This window comes from Coregonus lavaretus (genome assembly GCF_964263955.1).
Source record: "Coregonus lavaretus genome assembly, chromosome: 6".
NCBI lineage: Eukaryota > Metazoa > Chordata > Actinopteri > Salmoniformes > Salmonidae > Coregonus > Coregonus lavaretus.
In genome coordinates, this window is record NC_139993.1 from 12,642,657 (window position 1) to 12,663,798 (window position 21,142).

Genomic DNA, 21,142 nt, shown 5'->3' on the forward strand with positions numbered 1-21,142 from the left:
ACAGCGAACGCAATCGCATTTTATCGATGGCAATTTGAATGTACAGAGATATCGTGAAGAGATCCCGAGGCCCATTGTTGTGCCATTCATCCGCCGCCATCACCTCATGTTTCAGCATGATAATGCATGGCTCCATGTCGCAAGGATCTGTACACAATTCCTGGAAGCTTAAAATGTCCCAGATGTTCCATGGCCTGCATACTCACCAGACATGTCACCTATTGAGTATGTTTGGGATGCTCTGGATCAACGTGTACGACAGCGTGTTCCAGTTCCCGCCAATATCCAACAACTTCGCACAGCCATTGAAGAGGAGTGGGACAACATTCCACAGGCCTCAATCAACAGCCTAAACAAATCTATGCGAAGGAGTTGTGTCACGCTGCATGAGGCAAATGGTGGTCACACCAGATACTGACTCGTTTTCTGATCCACGCCCCTAACTTGTTTTAAGGTATCTGTGACCAATAGATGCATATCTGTATTCCCAGTCATGTGAAATCCATAGATTAGGGCCTAATTTATTTATTTCAAATGAATGATTTCCTTATATGAACTGTAACTCAGTAAAATCTTTGAAATTGTTGCATGTTACATTTATATTTTTGTTCAGTATAATAAAAGAAAGGGGGAAACAACATAATTACTAAAATACTTGTAGCAGGATTTCATTTGAAACATCTTCAATTTGTCCCTCAGTTATTTTTGCATGGATTAAAGTAAATAGTGCATTACTAAAGGCACAATCTTGGAAAGGTCCTGCTGTTCAATTATTTAACTATATAGCTCCAACTGTTTATAACTATCATGTCAATGTTATCTCATTTGTCAGTATTCTCAAGGTGTAATTCTTTTAATAATTTGAATTTTTGCACTGACATTTTAGTTAGGGCATGCACACAGAAAAAGTATATTAAATTTTGCGCTTCACTTGGACATTAGCATACCTAAAGACCTTTCTCAGACAAGTGTAGGTCAGGAAGTTATTTCAGGTAAGCCTATTATTTAAAAAGATTAATTGAAATAGCTGCAGAGAACGCTTCATTCAGGCATTACAATATTTTCTCTAGAGTCTAACCATATGGAACACACCCAAAATAAAGTATGACCGCAAGGCTACCGATCCAGACGGGCTGCAAGGCGGCCATAAATGACAAGCACTTCAGTGATTGGACACAGACTGCACACCTTTACCTTTGACCTTAGATGAGCTGCCAACATGGCCCTCCGTGCAGAGAAGATGACAGAAATGGATGTTCTGTTTGAAACCGACGGCGCGTCAGGTGAAGATGAGAGCACAGAGTGAGAATAAGTGGGTTACAGTTGCGAAAAAGCTAGGAAACAAGTAAAGGTGTGGTGAAATCCAAGCCTAGTCTAGACTCATTTTTAGATTGTGTGTCTGCGGAACAGAAGGCAGCGAGATTTGCATCTCAAAAAGATATCGGAGTGGAATGTTTTATGTATGGATTTTCAAAGCAGGGCGCCTATCAAGAGGGCTATCTCTGGGGTGGGGCATGAAGTAAATGCAGATGATATAACTGAAGACCTAGATGGAGTGGTTGGTGCACATCGACTGACCCATATGGTGGATGGAGTAAAGAAATTTGCTTCATCAAACTATTGTTCTTTGATGAAGAGTCTCTCCCTTCTCATGTAAAGTTATGATTCATGAGATACCCTGTTCAAGCTTTTGTGCACAAGCCCCTTCAGTGTCATAACTGCAAAATATATGGTAATGTGTCAAGTGTATGCAGACGGGAAGAGTATCGTATGCCAGCTGAGTTGAAATGCTGCAATTGTGGTGACGAACATATGCCCAAATTCCTGAAGTGCCCTGTTAGGGTAAAAGAGACAGAGGTGGCAAGAGTAAAGGCTGTCCAGAGGGTCTCTTATCTGGACACGATGAGAAGAGTGGAAGGAGCGAGTGGTGGTGAAGAAACAATGGTAGTAGAGCCACCACCACCAGTGAAGGTTTCACACCAACTGAGGGATCATGATATATTAAATGTTAAAAAGGTGTCATTTATTGCAATGGTCATAAACTGTAAAGCACAGAAGAAGTCAGAGAAATTGTATTGGACTGTGACTGAAGGAGGGGGATGGGTTTTGCTTGTTGATGTGTCTGTCTATTTTTGTATTTTGTATGACATCGTTTTTCCTCCTTTTCTCGCAATATATTTTGTATTTTCTCGTTCAATAGCCCGTCCAGTTGGTGGCGGTAATGCCCCATTAACATTTGATGCCAACCGCAGTTAAACCTCACCGAAGAAGAAGAGCTGCCAACATGGCGGCGCACATGAGACGCTTGACACATAGGTACAGAGCAGTGATAAACAAGAATTTAACATCACGTATAATTCTCAGAGGATGTTTATCAAGGTCATATTCTCAGGTTCAAACAGACTTTTCGTCTAATCAAGTGCGGCGTACGTTCACAGATTTTTTTCATGATCTCTACCAACACATAATTGTGCCATCCTCCCCGGTTCGTCCGCGGGGAGACCCAAGTCTCCTGTTTGTCAACGCAGGCATGAACCAGGTAAATTGAACAGGCATCGGTTGATGTTCACATTAAGTATTAGCTATAGTATTAAATACAGTAGACACTCATTTGATTATTGGCAAGGGGCTGTAGCGAAGAAAGTTAGCCTCATGCATGACACTGGAGATTTGACACCTCTGACAGTTCTGTTTCTCACTGGGTGTACAGTTCCGCGTGAACAACAGAAGTGAGCGAGTATAGGCAATAAATAGGCCTACTAGCTAGCTATCTAAAGGCAATTCCAGTCAAATGCAGATTTTGTATCTTGTTGACTGTCCGTTGATTTTTTTTGCATACTACTAGTTATGCAAGTGAACAGTTGTGTATACATACCATACCTTAGGCCATACATCAAATGCCTTCATAGCTTTTTTTGGGTGCTGCAACTTCACTGGCTCTGAGTTGGAATGATGCCTCTCTTCTCCTCTTCACTTAGTTCAAGCCCATTTTCCTGGGAGCAGCAGACCCGCGCAGTGAAATGGCCACATACCGGCGGGTGGTGAATAGTCAGAAGTGTGTCCGGGCTGGGGGTAAACACAACGACCTGGAAGATGTTGGTCGAGATGTCTACCACCACACCTTCTTTGAGATGTTAGGAAACTGGTCCTTTGGCGATTACTTCAAGGTGTGTGACATACATAAAATGTGTGACATACATGTAGCTATGATCTATGATGCCATAGCAGTTTAAAAGGCAGGTGTAAAAATGCACATAAGCCTACTATGGAGAGTTAATTTAAAGGTCTACTTCATGGCAATTTGCTACAATGAACAAACATAGTAAAAAGATAGTCTAGATGAGCAATTCATGTGTCATGAAATAACTAGTGAGGGGGTAATAGGTTAAGGGACCACTATGGCATTTATGCCCCTTCAGATTAGGGTAATAAGCACTCTTATGTCCCTGTGCAGGAGGAAGCGTGCATCATGGCCTGGCGTCTACTCACAGAGGAGTACAGGATTCCTCCAGAACGCCTCTACGTCTCATACTTTGCCGGTGATACCACCTCTGGTTTGCCAGCAGATGAGGAAACGCGCCACATCTGGCTAAGCATGGGGTATGAAAGCCATAGTTTCCTCTCCAAGATAATAACAACTTCCTCACTCATTTGTGTTTTGATCCTTCGCCATTCTCTTTTTTTGTTTATGTTTTTGTTTGTAGAGTGCCCTCTGATCACCTCCTGCCATTTGGGATGAGGGACAACTTTTGGGAGATGGGGGAGATTGGCCCCTGTGGCCCCTGCACAGAGATCCACTATGACCACATTGGGGGCCGTAATGCAGCCTCGCTGGTCAATGCGGACAGTCCTGATGTTGTCGAGATTTGGAACCTGGTCTTCATGCAATACAACAGGTGCTATACCTACTACCAGGGGCTGATAGTTTGGTTTTTAATTGACCATACTAAATACTATTTAGAACATGCTGTTTAGTATAAAAACGTTGCAGTAAGCAGCAAATATCAACATTCTAGGCTCATTCATAGGAATGCATCATCTAATGCACAACTGTGTTATTTCCCACCATTCGTACATTTTGGTACAACCCATCCTCTTAACTGATTATCAGCTGTTGTCAAACATGTGGGTCTGAAAAGGCAATTCTCTTCCTAAATAGTGTGCAGTGAATTCATACTAGATGAAAAGCCGAAATTAGTATGACTTCCTGACATTTTCGAAATGTAACATACTATAACATGTTATGTTTTGCATACCCAATCAGAGTACTATTTAGAATTCAGGTATGGGTATTCGGACAAGCCCACTTGCTTACTCATTTCGTCTTTATTTCAGCCAAGGTCTCATGTTATTATTATAAAAGATAAACAAACACAAGCACTTTTGGCACACACAGCTAGCTAGTTAGGAGCAATTTTTGCTAATGCTTATGCACTCTAACCTTGACAGAGGATGTTAGCAAGACAACAACATCTTTACATTATTGTGTGATGAAAATATATTCCATCTGGAGTACACTCTACTATGGACTGTTAGACTTGAGTTTTCCATGACTGAATCACATTACTAGGGTGGATTGTGTGTCTGTGTTTACAGCCTATGTCTGACTCTGTGCTTGCGTTTGGCTGTTTCAGAGAGGCAGATCACAGCTTGCGGTTACTCCCCCAGTTCAGCGTGGACACTGGCATGGGTCTGGAGCGACTGGTGACCATTCTCCAAGGACAACGCTCCAACTACGACACTGACCTCTTTACCCCTCTGCTGTCTGCTATACAACAGGTACGTTTAGTTTGTTTGCAGATAATTAAGTACAATAAAATAGAGGATAGAAGAAACAAATTGAAGAAATGTAAAGAAAATACATGTGCAGGTCAGGAAGAGAAGCAGACATTTTATTTAACCTTTATTTTATCAGGGAGTCATACTGAGACCAAGGTCTCTTTTACAGATGAGCCCTGAATTACATTAATTACAGAAAATACACATATCAAAATGCAAGCAGAAAGAAAAACACGGTCATAAAAAAACAAACAGATTCATGAGTAATACGGTCCTTAATCAGCTTTGTGAATTGCCCTAGAGGCACCAGAACATAAAATGTAAGAACATTTTGAAGATTGTTCCAAAAATATTTACCTAACTCAGTAGAGACCAAAGGAATTTCCAGAGTTAGCCATCCCTGAGACTGGGTGTGGTAACTCGTATGTCTAAAGTTTAGTAATGCTGTTAGGTACAATGGGACTTTTTGTAAAGTGTCTTTATAAATGAAAACATAGCAATGTATCAACCTACGTAACATCAAAGAGGGCCAACCAACTTTCTGGTAGAGAATGCAGTGATGAGTACTATAATTGTTGCACGTAAAAAGCGCAGTGCGTTATGATAAACTGCATTTAACGGCTTTAATGAAGTGGCAGCTGCGTTCATATAGATGATGTCGCCATAGTCTAGGACCGGTAGGAACGTTGACTGAATAATCTGCTTTCTACCATTAAGCGAGAGGCAGGACCTATTTCTATAAAAGAAGCCAATTTTTCTCAGCTTCTTAACTAACTCATCAATATGCTTTTTAAAAGACAGCTTCTCATCTATACAAATGTCCAGATATTTGTAAGCACAGACACGATCAATATGAACACCATCCAAAGTACATATGCTTAAATCATCAGACTTATTTGTATGCACTCTAGAGAACAACATATACTTAGTTTTACTGACATTCAGTACTAATTTCAGGTTAATAAAGTTTTTCTGTAATACAATGAAGGCAAACTGTAGTTAAGATCAACCGTGGGGGCAATACCTTTCGGAATAACCAGGGAACCTGATTTAACGCCATCAGTAGATAGATATACATTGAGTTCTATCTGTCAAGTAATTATTATATATATTTAATTTTTTTAGGGGGTAGATTAGCTTTAATATTGCAGATAGATTGTAGCTTCCATCAATGTAATATCAATGTAATTGTCTGCATCATTTCCAGTCCCCCATATATATTTTTTAATATATATACACTGTATATATACACTACCGGTCAAAAGTTTTAGAACACCTACTCATTCAAGGGTTTTCCTTTATTTTTACTATTTTCTACATTGCAGAATAATAGTGAAGACATCAAAACTATGAAATAACACATATGGAATCATGTAGTAACCAAAAAAGTGTTAAACAAATCAACATATATTTTATATTTCAGTTTCTTCAAATAGCCACCATTTGCCTTGATGACAGCTTTGCACACTCTTGGAATTCTCTCAACCAGCTTCATGAGGTAATCACCTGGAATGCCTTTCAATTAACAGGTGTGCCTTGTTAAAAGTTAATTTGTGGAATTTCTTTCCTTCTTAATGCGTTTGAGCCAATCAGTTGTGTTGTGACAAGGTAGGGGGGTTATACAGAAGATAGCCCTATTTGGTAAAAGACCAAGTCCATATTATGGCAAGAACAGCTGAAATAAGCAAAGAGAAATGACAGTCCATCATTACTTTAAGACATGAAGAACAGTCAATACGGAACATTTAAAGTACTTTGAAAGTGCAGTCGCAAAAACCATCATGGAAGACCCAGAGTTACCTCTGCTGCAGAGGATAATTTCATTATAGTTACCAGCCTCAGAAATTGCAGGCCAAATAAATGCTTCACAGAGTTCAAGTAACAGACACATCTCAACATCAACTGTTCAGAGGAGACTGTGTGAATCAGGCCTTCATGGTCGAATTGCTGCAAAGAAACCCCTACTAAAGGACACCAATAAGAAGAAGAGATTTGCTTAGGCCAAGAAACACGAGCAATGGACATTAGACCGGTGGAAATGTGTCCTTTCGTCTGGAGTCCAAATTGGAGATTTTTGGTTCCAACCGCCGTGTCTTTGTGAGACGCGGTGTGGGTGAACGGATGATCTCCGCATGTGTATTTCCCACCGTAAAGCATGGAGGAGGAGGTGTTATGATGTGGGGGTACTTTGCTGGTGACACTGTCTGTGATTTATTTAGAATTCAGTATGGCTACCACAGCATTCTGCAGCGATACTCCATCCCAACTGGTTTGGGCTTAGTGGGACTATCATTTGTTTTTCAACAGGACAATGACCCAATTCACCTCCAGGCTGTGTAAGGGCTATTTGACCAAGAAGGAGAGTGATGGAGTGCTGCATCAGATGACCTGGCCTCCACAATCTCCCGACCTCAACCCAATTGAGATGGTTTGGGATGAGTCGGACCGCAGAGTGAAGGAAAAGCAGCCAACAAGTGCTCAGCATGTGGGAACTCCTTCAAGACTGTTGGAGAAGCATTCCAGGTGAAGCTGGTTGAGAGAATGCCAAGAGTGTGCAAAGCTGTCATCAAGGCAAAGGGTGGCTATTTTAAGAATCTCAAATATAAAATATATTTTGATTTGTTTAACCCTTTTTTGGTTATTACATGATTCCATATGTGTTATTTCATAGTTTTGATGTCTTCACTATTCTACAATGTAGAAAATAGTAAAAATAAAGAAAAACCCTTGAATGAGTAGGTGTTATAAAACTTTTGACCTGTATTGTATATTTATCTATTTTATAAATATTTTCCTTTTATTTTCCCCCAACACCACCACCCCTCCCCTAATTGCGTAAACTAATGGACAACAACACTTAGACTTCTACTTCCGGCTTATACATACTATATACATTTGACGGACACAATGTATTTTACAATAGTTATCTTTTGTTTGTTTTTAATCCATTCCTTCATCTACCCTCAATCCCTCCCATCTATCTCTGAAGAGCATCCAGTTTGATTTCTATTTGCCATATATTTTTCAACTGCGCTGTGATGTTTCACAAAAGTTCTGAACCTTTCTATTCTCATAGTTTCTACAGATTGTAAATTAAAGATAAACATTTTTGCTAAAAGTATTATTATATTATTGATCGATTGACTATGACTTTTCAAACCACCCAGTAGTGCTATTTGCAGAGTTAGCTCCAGGTAAATGTTGCAATTCTGTCAAGTAATTTTTAAACCAGGTACATGCAGCATGGTCTAGGTCAACTGAGGAAAGCCTCTGAATTAGCATTGAGTGATCAACACTATTGAAAGCCTTTGACAGGTCAATGAAGAGGGCAGCACAATGTTGCCTTATATCCATACAGTTAACCACATCATTTGTAACTAGGGATGCAGCAGAGATATTGCTATGACCTGGTCTAAAACCCGACTGATATACATTTATACTGAACAAAAATATAAACGCAACATGCAACAATTTCAACGATTTTACTGAGTTACAGTTCATATAAGGAAATAAATTAATTGAAATAAATTCATTAGGCCCTAATCTATGGATTTCACATGACTGGGCAGGGGCGCCAAACAGAATGAGATTTACCCCACAAAAGGGCTGTATTACAGACAGAAATACTCCTCAGTTTCATCAGCTGTCTAGCTGGCTGGTCTCAGACGATCCCGCAGGTGAAGAAGCCAGATGTGGAGGTCCTGGGCTGGCGTGGTTACACGTGGTCTGCGGTTGTGAGGCCGGTTGGAAGTACTGCCAAATTCTATAAAACAACGTTGGAGGTGGCTTATGGTAGAGAAATTAACATTCAATTCTCTGACAACAGCTCTGGTGGACATTCCTGCAGTCAGCATGCCAACAGCACGCCAATTGCACACTACCTCAAAACATCTGTGGCATTGTGTTGTGTGACAAAACTGCACATTTTAGAGTGGCCTTTTATTTTCCCCAGCACAAGGTGCACATGTGTAATGATCATGCTGTTTAATCAGCTTGTTGATATGCCACACCTGTCAGGTGGATGGATTACCTTGGCAAAGGAGAAATGCTCGCTAACAGGGATGTAAATACATTTGTGCACCAAATTTGAGCGAAATAAGCTTTTTGTGTGTGTGGACATTTCTGGGATCTTTTATTTCAGCTCATGAAACATGGGACCAACACTTTACATGTTGCGTTTTATATTTTTGTTCAGTATAGAATACATTTCAAAGATAAGAAAGATCTTAGCTGAGAATTAATCAAGGATTCACATTTTTTAGCTGGGCAAGAAAGTTTAGAAATAGGCCGATGAATATTGAGGGAAACATGAGTTAAACCTTCCCTACATAGGAAATAAAACGTGATAACTTGATCTATTTGTGCGTGATTGTGAAATTAATTATGACACACAATTTGGACAATTAACCTATTGTCTTACACCCACTGCTCTCTCCAGCTACTCTTGCCCTATGGTTCTGTTGCTCCCACGGGATTAAATGTATGTTCACTGACATCTATATCTTTCTTACAGGAGAATATTAGTGCCCAATTATTGGTTTGTTTGGTTTGTTTCTTTTTCTCATGTATTTCTCATCTAAATTCATCTAGTGCTCCAATTGCCCTGAGTATAGAGGGAGGACTGGAGAGGCGGATGTGGGCAAAGTGGACATGGCATACCGCGTCGTTGCTGACCACGTGCGCACCCTGTCTGTCTGCATTGCTGACGGAGTCTACCCAGGCATGTCTGGGGCCGAGTGAGTCAAACTGCTGTTAGTCTCTCGCTGCACCATGCTCTGATTTTGGCTCATGCACAACAGGCAATCTGAAAGGTGCCAGACTTACTAAGCATTTCCACTTAGTTTAGGAAGGAAATGATAACACCTAAAGGTATAACAAAAGGGTAGTTAACACTAGAACCGCCTGGCCTTTGACATTTTAGTCATTTTAGCAGACGCTCTTATCCAGAGCGACTTACAGTTAGTGAGTGCATACATTTTCATACTGTAAGTACCTGCTAGAGAATGTTGAGAGCGTTACCAGGCGTCTCCTTTAGCATCAGATGCATATCAACCCCGCAAGGTGCCCAAATATAAGCACGAACGCCTGATAAATAGAGCATAAACAGTTGTAAAGCATGAATTGCATGAAGAAATATTTGTGGAAATATATCCATGTAAAAATAAAACAACTATTAGTTATATGTTTAGATAGAGTCAAGGATATGTGTTGTCTAATTCTACAAACTTCTAGTGAAAAATATGCTATTGGAAGACTAATCATTTGGTGGTGTTTATAAAGGTCTTAGAACATAAGAACATAATAGCATTTTCATTATTTGATGTTACTCTAGACTATAAGTAAAACATGAAAAACCACTAGTTCAAGTCCATCACAAAGAAGTCCATTATAATGTTGTTTTGGCAGGTCTAAAGAAACATTGTGGAAATAAGAAAATGTATTTAAAAGAAAATAGAATAGCATATTTAAAGTTTATTATGTTACTAGTCAAAACATTTGACATGCATGTGACTCTGAAGGTGAGTGATGCTCCTTTCCTTGCATCTGTCAATTACAAGATGTGCCCATCTCTAAAATGTACAATTTGACAACTGATAATATTGTCACTCATCAGACTATTGTCAATTTTAATCTTGTCTTATTATGTGTGAAATTAGTTTTGGTATAATTTCGATGGGCCAGCTGTGCAGGCTGACAGGCCTTTGTTTCCCCTCACTCATCAACTTGGATAGAGTCAAGGATATGTTTTGCAGTATTCTAAAGGCCTGCTGCAACACGTAGCATGTTTTAGTTTCCCTTACAATACATTTGAATAGTAATAGAGTTACAGTAAATAAAACAGTCCCATAACAGCTTCTTTTTACAAAGTAAAACTTAAAAGATTGATGATATCCCACAAGGCGCTCGGTTAAATTCTTTGCTATAAACATGAGCGCCAACGCTGATAAATAGGCATAACACAAAGTCGTCATTACACTATTGTCTTTCTAAATGAAGTCAACCTCTTCACCCTCCTTATCATTCAGTTTGGCCTAATTTAAATTCAATTGTGAAGTAACGTGCACAATTATCACCCATTCATCCATTTGTCATTCATTCAGTGAAGGGCGAGAGAGACGCATTGGCGCCTGGCTGGGTACCAACGTCCTACAGCGCATTATCTTGGTGGGTTAAGTTGGGAATAGGTGTGAATAAAACAGGTAAAAAGGCTCTATAGGCTGTTTGTGATTTCTAAATTCGGACAAATGAGCAATGTAAAATACAAACATTTTGGAGGAGCAGGACGTCGCATTTTGTTTTTTACAAAATCAAAAGTCAGTTGCTGTTGGCCGATAGCGGTTCTAGTGTTAAAGGTTAAATTAACTGAGAGTAATATTTCAGTCTAAAATTAACATATCTCAATCCCAAAGATTGAGAAAGAAGATTGAAATGGTGAAATTTGTCTGGGATTGAGACAAATAGCTGAATCTACAAAACAGACTGTGGGAGGTCTGAACACATCTGACAATAATTGGACAATTGTAATTCTTATTCTCTTTCAATTATTGTGTGTGTGCGTGCATTTGTGTGTGCCTGCTGCAGATTGGTTTTGCGCCGTATCCTCCGGCGAGCTGTGAGGTTCAGCACTGAGGTACTGCAGGCCCCTGAGGGAGCGCTGGCAAGCCTGGTACCCACTGTTGCTCGTATCCTGGTGAGTCTGGGCGTGATATCAGACTTGTGCCCTTTGTGTCATCATGGTCTTGATCCTCTCTCAACCACATCTCTTCTACAGGGTGATGCTTATCCTGAACTGCATAAAGAGACAGATAGGGTAAGTTAATTAACATGAAATGAGAGAAATTACATCAACAACACGACAACAACACATTTAATGATGGAAGAAAACATTTTTGTTTTTGCATATACAAAATTCTGGACATTTCGGACACAGCCATTTACTTAACACATGTTTTCTCAGATGAGTGAGAAGGAAGGTATGGTGATAGACTATTAAGATCTATTTTATTTATTTTCAGATCATGGATATAATCAATGAAAACGAGGCCCAGTTCCTGTCCTCTCTGAAGCAGGGGCGCAGAGTGATTGACAGGACACTCCAGAGATTGGAGAAAAATGACACTCTATTCCCAGGTCAGCTTCAGTATTAGGATACTAGGATACATTACTAGGATAGGGTAGGGTTTGTAATAGGGTATTTGTGTTCTACATTTTTTGGGCAATTTATTTCTGTAGTCAATCCTTTGTGTGTGTGCTTATCTCCTAGCGCCTGTGGCCTGGTCTCTGCATCGTAACCTGGGCTTTCCTCTGGATCTCATTGGACTAATGCTGGAGGAGAAGGGCTTGAGTGTTGACCAACAGGCCCTTTATGAGTTGGCCATTGAAAATGAAAAGGTAACTACAGTCAGTGCTTTTCTTTTCCTCTCCTTTTCTCTACCTGAAGCAAATATTGGTAGTCTAATTTAGCTTTATGAAGCTGCATAGCCAATTACTATAAAGTAACTGTCCAGTGTTTCCAGATTATATGAAATATCACCTATAATTAATTACAATGAGTGAAATAGTTTTCCTTCCAAAAAATTGTAATTAGGTATTTCTGTGTTTGAATGGTGTGGGCGTATACCAGTCATTACAAATATTAACGTGAGTACACCGCTGATTGGCCAGCTCAGCCAATGAGCCAACATGTTCTATGAGGATATAGCAAGCATTTTTGAAACAGTCTGTTTGAGATTCAACTTTGAGGTGGAGATTTTGTGTTTTTTCTCCAATTTATGCTTTGGCCACAAATACGAGTATAGGACGAGTCAAAAACAATATTTGGGTATGAGTTAAATGTGAGATTTTCACTGGACATCTACTTTAAACATTACACTTTTATGGTTTTACCACATATTAGTTTGTTCCTTTACTCAACACTGCATTATTTCATGAGTACTACATTTACATTAAAAGGATAAATTAATGCTTAAGAATAAATTATTTATGGTTTTAATCTATTGAAACTATGTGAGGCCATCCAGCTTTTTCAGCATTCTTTGCAGATAACTGTTTTTACTGACAATTATGCACCCCATTCCATGGCAGTCTCTCCTCTCCCCACCTTAAGTGTCAGGTTCAGACCTCAATTGGGGATACGCTGGTCCATCTGGATCTGCACAGCCTAGCCCAGCTGCAGAGTGGAGAAGTCCCCCACACAGACGACTCTCCCAAGTACCACTACAGCTTGGCACAGGATGGCAAATATGGTATGAATGAGTTCTCGAGATAGAGACAACATGCTCACTCACAATTACAGTAATATGTCTTAAATGGTTGGGTGCTGGATCCTCGCTAGGAAAATCCTTAGAGAATGAATTAGACAGCACTCCAAAGGATAATCTTCAATACTGCTCCAAAGGATAGTATTCAATCAATATTATTATATTCAGGTCAATTATCCTTTGTATTGCTGTCCACTTTATTATAATAATAATAATAATAAATAATAATATGCCATTTAGCAGACGCTTTTATCCAAAGCGACTTACAGTCATGCGTGCATACATTTTTGTGTATGGGTGGTCCCGGGGATCGAACCCACTACCCTGGCGTTACAAGCGCCGTGCTCTACCAGCTGAGCTACATTCTCTCTGAAAGGAGCCCTGTGTTTTTTTATCCAGTGTTCCAGCCCTGCCATGCTACCGTGCAGGCCCTGTACTGTGGACAGTCTCTTGTCTCGAAGGTGGCCGGGGGCCAGAGGTGTGGTGTGGTGCTGGACCGGACCTGTTTCTATGCAGAGCAAGGCGGGCAGTCCCACGATCAGGGCTACTTCATCAGAGATGGACTGCCGGTCAGTGTTAGCTACACCTTGTTTAAGACACCATGTTTAAGTTATGTTTAAGTGCACTGTGTCACAACGTGTGTCTTGTGAGCTGCTTGTTAGGGATGGGCCTGAAAATGCGTGGTCCATACATTGCATGTTCAACTTTCCTGCATATGAATGTCCTATCCCTCAGCTAAATATTTACTAAGCTATTGAAACTAAATTAATTGAATCATTCCTTTCATGGTATATTTACTAGCCTAGTTAGCTGAATTGGCTGGAGTTGATCCCTAGGGTTTTGGGATGTTGTGTGTGTTCCCTCAGGATGTCCTGTACCCTGTTGAGGCTGTGCAGGTTGCTGGGGGATATGTGGTTCATCAGGTCACTGCTGCTGAAGTGCTGAGAAAAGGAGACCAGGTCCAGCTCTACGTAGATGAGGTATAACATTTTCTACAGGTCACCTCTTAGCTTACACAATGGACCTTATTTACACAGCAGACATGATAATAATATAATAATAATATCATGATCATTTGAAATCCAGCCTAGTTGGGTAGAAGGAAGCAAAAGTGCTCTATTGAAGTCTATGGAAAATAGTGCTGAAACTATCCTCACGTTCAACCTTTAAATGAACAAATAAGTCATAAATCATCAGAGTATCTATAGTCACACTGTATTTGACTGCCAAACCTGTTTAAACATATGTTGGTTACCATAGACCAGGGGTGTCAAACTCATTCCATGGAGGGCCTAGAGTCTGCAGGTTTTTTGGATTTTCCTTTCAATTAAGCCCTTGACAACCATGTGTGGGGAGTTCCTTACTAATTACATTCACATTTTAGTCATTTAGCAGACGCTCTTATCCAGAGCGACTTACAGTTAGTGAGTCCATACATATTTTTTTCAATTAAGTGGCCTTAATTCATCAACCAAGTACAAGGGAGGAGCAAAAACCCGCAGACACTCGGCCCTTCGTGGAATGAGTTTGACACATTCCATAGACAAATGCAGGTTAGCTTATAAAAAATAATTATCCATAAGGCTTCTGCAACAAATGAACTACGGGTGTGTGTTATTTGTGATATATGTGTGTTTGTGCGCTTTAAATCTATCCGACTGGGCAAAAACTGGTTGAATCAACGTTGTTTCCACATAATTTCAACCAAAAAAGTTAACGTGAGGATGTTGAATCAATGTGAAAAACTGATTGGATTTGCAAAAAGTCATCAACGTAAGGGAATTTTGTATTTTTTTCACAACTTTTCACCTAAATCCAATGACAGGGTGACATTTTTGGTTGATTTCATGTTGTATTCACATGAATGTAAATCAAAACTAGATATTGAACTGACGTCTGTGCCCAGTGGGATGTTTGTGACGTATACTTTGTCATAAATGACCCCAAGCATACTTCCAAAGTTGTGGCAAAATGGCTTAAGGACAACAAAGTCAAGGTATTGGAGTGGCCATCACAAAGCCCAGACCTCAATCCTATAGAAAATCTGTGTGCAGAACGGCCCCGTGTAGCTCAGTTGGTAGAGCATGGCGCTTGCAACGCCAGGGTTGTGGGTTCGATTCCCACGGGGGGGCCAGTATGAGAAGAAAAAAAATATATATATATGTACAGTATGTATGCACTCACTAACTGTAAGTCGCTCTGGATAAGAGCGTCTGCTAAATGACTAAAATGTAATGTAAATATAAATATGATTATGTTAATAGCATATTACATGTCATAATTGAATTTGCTAATAAGAAAATAACATGTTTATTCACATCCAGCCACAGAGACTAGCCTGCATGGTCAAGCACACAGCCACACACGTCCTCAACTTCGTCCTCCGTCAGCTGCTGGGTCCTTCTGTGGAGCAGAGAGGCAGTCATGTCGCTGCAGACCGCCTACGCTTTGACTTCAGCGTCAAGGTATACAATACGACCCGTTTTTAGCCCCTCTTGAATTTGATAATTTGTCGTTGTCCTCTTGGACTTTACATTTTTAAAATACTCATAGCAGCCTTGGGTGATTCAGCTTATAGTATGACAAGTATCTTATATTATCTATCCACACATTTAAAACCAAATTCAGCACAGAATTTCGAAAACACATTTTATTTAACAACATAAGGATTGCATCAATCATCAGCTCTCTGTTTAATCTTGAACCCTTGTGGGGCTTTCACATATCTCTGTATGATCCGGATCCTGGAGCGTTTGGTACCCTGATCCGCACTATAAAGCGTATGTGAAACGTAAATGAATCCTGGCCGAAACGAATCCTGGACCCTGCCCAGGCTGTGGGTCCAAGATCCAGGACCAGGTATTGTGACGCAGCAACACCCTATGCTGATGTTCAAATGCAGTAACGTTCAAATACAAAGTTGAAACACAAGCGATATTCGTTATTCTCCGTTGGTCATTCAACTTTTGTTAGCCAGCAAAGGTTCGCTAGAATACTATTAACTAGCTTAATTAGGTAAATCAGCTCAAATAAAATACAATTACATAAAATAAGAGGAAGGGGTGACATGGACTGTCTGTGAAACCAAGACCTTACTGGAGATCTGGGGAGATGAGGATCAAGGCGGAATTGTCAAACACCCACAAAAACACAGTGTTGTGTGGGAAAATGTGTGAATGTATGGGGGCAAAAGGCTACACAAGGAATGCAGAGCAGTACAGGACAAATGTTCCCACACAACACTGTGTTTTTGTGGATGTTTGACAATTCCGCCTTGATCCTCAGGATAGGAGGACCAAGAGGAAAAGGAAGGCCCCTGACACACACAGCACCATGGCACCAATTGCAGACACACAGAAGAAACAATTTGAGGAGTTCATGAAGTTGGAGACTGACCGCCTCTTGAGCGAGGAGAAGCAGGCAGATCAACTGGTGGCATGTACAGCAAATGAGGAAAATAACAGTGAAAGGCAGCTTCAGCAAATGGATGAACTCCTCAGTGAGAATAAGAGCATTCTTACATTGTTTCAGCAGCTGGCAAACACATTTGAACATGTGGCAAGGGCCCTTGTTCCACCTCACCAAAGCTGTCCCCCAACAACACAAAGCAGGCCCAACAACACAGCGTGGTATCCCCCCACAAGACCATTTGGAGCTTCAGTGTACTCACCTATACACCATTTAGAAGGCTCCATCAACATCCACCACGACCACATGTCGTCGTCTGTAGCCATCCATTGCAGAACTTTTGTATTGTCTGATTTGATAAAATACATATAATTCTAATTAGTTCAGTTTGGTTTTTAGATAATAAATCAGATTTAACAAACATCAATTGATGCAAATATTATGTAAGGGATAAACGCTGTCGTTCTCTACATTACCTTGGAAATAATGGACGACGCAGCAGGACGAGGCTGAGCCGTTCATTCCTTATGTTCCGTTGCCATAACGTTCTTATCCCTTGCCTGCTGCTAGCTAGCCAACTAGCTATGGTTACACAGTCACTACCTCTGCAGCCAGAATAACAGCAACGTTTATTCCGTTGCATTTGTTTAAGCTGTTTATCCCGCTTATACCACAGTTGCCAAAGAAAACAATACAAAGCACACATTTACCGGTAGAAATAAAAAACAAATCATTTATAATTTCATTTATATAAGCAAATTCATACTTTCTCATCTTTTGGTTGCTATCGACGCGACCCAGTCGTTCGTTTGATTAGTTCAATATTTATGGACGTGACCCAGTCGTTTGTTCTTTATGTTCCGTTGCCATGCTCACTGGCAACGTTGTTATCCCTTGCTTGCTAGCTAGCCAACTAGCTACGGCTAACACAGTCATGACCTCTGCAGCCAGAATAACAGCAAAGTAGCTGTTTTCTATTGACATTCATTTCGATACATCCATAACAATATGCTGATAATACCCCATTTTGGCCTTGCATAGCTAGAAAAGTTTGCCTTCTCGTCAGGACACTCATCAACACTGACTGTTAATTACGAGGAGTTCACATTTAAGTGATAATGCCCTCGAAGCCGGTGTTTGGAGGATATATTGGCACAGGTGTTGTTAGGCCCGAGACGAAGTCGAAGGCCGGCAAACCGTGCCAATATATCCTCCAAAACACCGGCTTCGAGGGCATTATCACTTTTATACAACAGGTTACCAACATATTCAAATAATAAAAAACGTTATTTTGATTTATTCTTACTATTTTATCCTTCCATGAGATATAGTCCCGACACAAATCTTGGGTTGCTACCCAAGCCGGCTGGTCGTTCTTCGTTCTATCGATTCGGTTGCCAGAGACACGACCCAGTCATTAAGTATTTTTGTTCTAAATCTATGGACTTGACCAGTCGTTCGTTCTAAATGTTCCATTGCCATGATGGCTGGCAACATTCTTATCCCTTGCTCGCTAGCTAGCCAACTTTGGCTAACAATGCTACCAGAATTATAGCAAAATTGCTGCATTTGCATATGTTTAAGCTGTTTTCTAGTGATTTTTTTGGGGGAATACATCCATAACAATGAGCTAATGATGTGCGATTTCGCCTGGCATAGAACATTTGCCCTCTTGCCAGGCCACAGTTCAGAAGAGATGGTCAACTACATAGCTAACACAATCACTTCAAACTGAAGCTGGAATGACAGCAAACTAGCTGCATTTTGTGTTTTGTATTGACACTTCTTTGTATATATCCATAAAGACTATGCTGATTCATGATTTTGACTGGCTGAGAAAAGCTGCCTGTCTGTCTCGTCCTGACTCCCGACACGTTCATTAGCATAGGACAGCTGGAGATCGAATTTCAATATCGAAACAATGTTGCAAATGTCGGAGAGACAGATTATTACAAATCTCCGCTGTTGAAAACCAAATACTATTCTAAAAGAAATGGGAGATAATGTCTAGATGCTTTTTATACTGTAGATCTAGAATATACAGTACATTGCCTGGCTGAGCTAATGAGACAGTGGTTTGCGCAGTCAGATGGAACAGAGTAAATAGGCATTTCAACGTCATAGATTTAGCCTGTGGTAACTTGTGGAATATACACCGTCTGGAATGCGGTTTTAACCAATCAGCATTGAGAATTAGACCCACCCGTTGTAAAATGACAATGTAATAGCCAACGATTGTCATCTTGAATAGATAAGGCCCCTGTGGCCTACTTTATGAACATGGATTACTTAAATGTTGTTTTTATAAAACACAAAAAAACAAGACCAAGCCAATGAAGTATTTTTTTTCATTTAATTAAATTGATTGTTTGCACATTCTGTGTTTTGATTTTAAAAAATACTGGTTCATCGTAATATACAATTATTAATTATATTTGACAGTTTTGCTTGTCATAATAATAATAATAATAATAATAATAATAATAATAATATGCCATTTAGCAGACGCTTTTATCCAAAGCGACTTACAGTCATGTGTGCATACATTTTTACGTATGGGTGGTCCCGGGGATCGAACCCACTACCCTGGCGTTACAAGCGCCGTGCTCTACCAATTGAGCTACAGAGGACCGCAAACTTCATAACAAACTTCAGCAACTGATGATTTTGTTTAATTTTAAAGCCTGGCAAAGTATGAGGCGAGTGCATCTCTGACATCACTGCTGCTGTGGTAGGCCCTGTAGTACCTGGTTCTCCCTTCCAGTTGCATTGCTGGGAATTATTTGTTGTTGTACTTCATCCTCCTCAAAAGACTCATTCTGAATTTCACAGCAATGATGCAGCACACAGCATGCTGTAATTAGTATGTTTATTATGTCAATGTGAGAGTCATTGTGTTTAAGCAAACACCTCCATATTCCCTTCAGTCGACCAAAAGCCCCCTCTACGGTCATGCGAGAACTACTGAACTTCTCATTACAGTTGATATTTTATAATAATATAATAATAATACTAATAATATGCCATTTAGCAGACGCTTTTATCCAAAGCGACTTACAGTCATGCGTGCATACATTTTTTTTGTGTGTATGGGTGGTCCCGGGGATCGAACCCACTACCTTGGCGTTACAAGCGCCGTGCTCTACCAGCTGAGCTACAGCTGAGCCCCTATTATACTCTATAGGGGCAACAAGTTGCGCGGAAATAGCCAGGCATCTTTTTACTCACCTTTTTGCATGTTTTTGGATGAGTATGCTGAGAAACATATTCAACCTCTAACTCTTGATTCATCCTTAGAAACCGTTGGCCTCGGCGTTGTTGTGTGAGCCTCCTGTGTCGGTTTAGGCAGATAGTTTGCCTTTGTCCTACTGCTCTTACATCGTTCAGTATATGCATAATGGTCCCGACATTTCGGCAATATTGTTGATTCAAGGAAATCATAAGAGAAAGTAAAAAATAATTGTAAATTGGTCTCCATGTTTAAGCTAGCAGGGTTTTAATGCAGACAGTCCCAGAATTCCCAAAACCATTCTGATACATTTACATTTTACATTTATGTCATTTAGCAGACGCTCTTATCCAGAGCGACTTACAAATTGGTGCATTCACCTTATAGCCAGTGGGATAACCACTTTACAATATGTTTCTTTTTCTTTTTTTTATTTCTTTGGGGTGGGGTAAGGGGGGGTAGAAGGATTACTTTATCCTATCCCAGGTATTCCTTAAAGAGGTGGGGTTTCAAGTGTCTCTGGAAGGTGGTGAGTGACTCCGCTGTCCTGGTGTCGTGAGGGAGCTTGTTCCACCATTGGGGTGCCAGAGCAGCGAACAGTTTTGACTGGGCTGAGCGGGAACTGTGCTTCCGCAGAGGTAGGGGGGCCAGCAGGCCAGAGGTGGATGAACGCAATGCCCTCGTTTGGGTGTAGGGACTGATCAGAGCCTGAAGGTATGGAGGTGCTGTTCCCCTCACAGCTCCGTAGGCAAGCACCATGGTCTTGTAGCAGATGCGAGCTTCAACTGGAAGCCAGTGGAGTGTGCGGAGGAGCGGGGTGACGTGAGAGAACTTGGGAAGGTTGAACATCAGACGGGTTGCGGCATTCTAGATGAGTTGTAGGGGTTTCATGGCACAGGCAAGGAGCCCAGCCAACAGTGAGTTGCAGTAATCCAGACGGGAGATGACAAGTGCCTGGATTAGGACCTGTGCCGCTTCTTGTGTAAGGCAGGGTCGTACTCTCCGAATGTTGTAGAGCATGAACCTACAGGATCGGGTCACCGCCTTGATGTTAGCGGAGAACGACAGGGTGTTGTCCAGGGTCACGCCAAGGCTCTTCGCACTCTGGGAGGAGGACACAACGGAGTTGTCAACCGTGATGGCGAGATCATGGAACGGGCAGTCCTTCCCCGGGAAGAAGAGCAGCTCCGTCTTGCCGAGGTTCAGCTTGAGGTGGTGATCCGTCATCCACACTGATATGTCTGCCAGACATGCAGAGATGCGATTCGCCACCTGGTTATCAGAAGGGGGAAAGGAGAAGATTAGTTGTGTGTCGTCTGCGTAGCAATGATAGGAGAGGCCATGTGAGGATATGACAGAGCCAAGTGACTTGGTGTATAGCGAGAATAGGAGAGGGCCTAGAACTGAGCCCTGGGGGACACCAGTGGTGAGAGCACGTGGTGCGGAGACAGATTCTCGCCACGCC

At 40.9% G+C, this 21,142-nt stretch overlaps 1 protein-coding gene across 1 annotated transcript in view; it reads left to right on the top strand.

Annotated features, from left to right (window-relative positions):
• Positions 1 to 2,284: 2,284 nt before the first annotated feature.
• Positions 2,285 to 21,142, top strand: part of LOC311130755 (alanine--tRNA ligase, mitochondrial-like) — a gene marked incomplete at its 5' end in the record, with an annotated part of 29,954 nt that continues 11,096 nt past the window's right edge. The window contains 14 exons of the mRNA XM_084163549.1: positions 2,285 to 2,539; positions 2,979 to 3,167; positions 3,455 to 3,600; positions 3,705 to 3,896; positions 4,635 to 4,779; positions 9,370 to 9,515; positions 11,362 to 11,470; positions 11,552 to 11,590; positions 11,796 to 11,910; positions 12,044 to 12,171; positions 12,887 to 13,025; positions 13,440 to 13,609; positions 13,907 to 14,020; positions 15,365 to 15,505. Of these exons, the coding sequence (XP_084019675.1) occupies positions 2,285 to 2,539; positions 2,979 to 3,167; positions 3,455 to 3,600; positions 3,705 to 3,896; positions 4,635 to 4,779; positions 9,370 to 9,515; positions 11,362 to 11,470; positions 11,552 to 11,590; positions 11,796 to 11,910; positions 12,044 to 12,171; positions 12,887 to 13,025; positions 13,440 to 13,609; positions 13,907 to 14,020; positions 15,365 to 15,505 (2,028 nt within the window). The remainder of the gene's footprint in view (positions 2,540 to 2,978; positions 3,168 to 3,454; positions 3,601 to 3,704; positions 3,897 to 4,634; positions 4,780 to 9,369; positions 9,516 to 11,361; positions 11,471 to 11,551; positions 11,591 to 11,795; positions 11,911 to 12,043; positions 12,172 to 12,886; positions 13,026 to 13,439; positions 13,610 to 13,906; positions 14,021 to 15,364; positions 15,506 to 21,142) is intronic.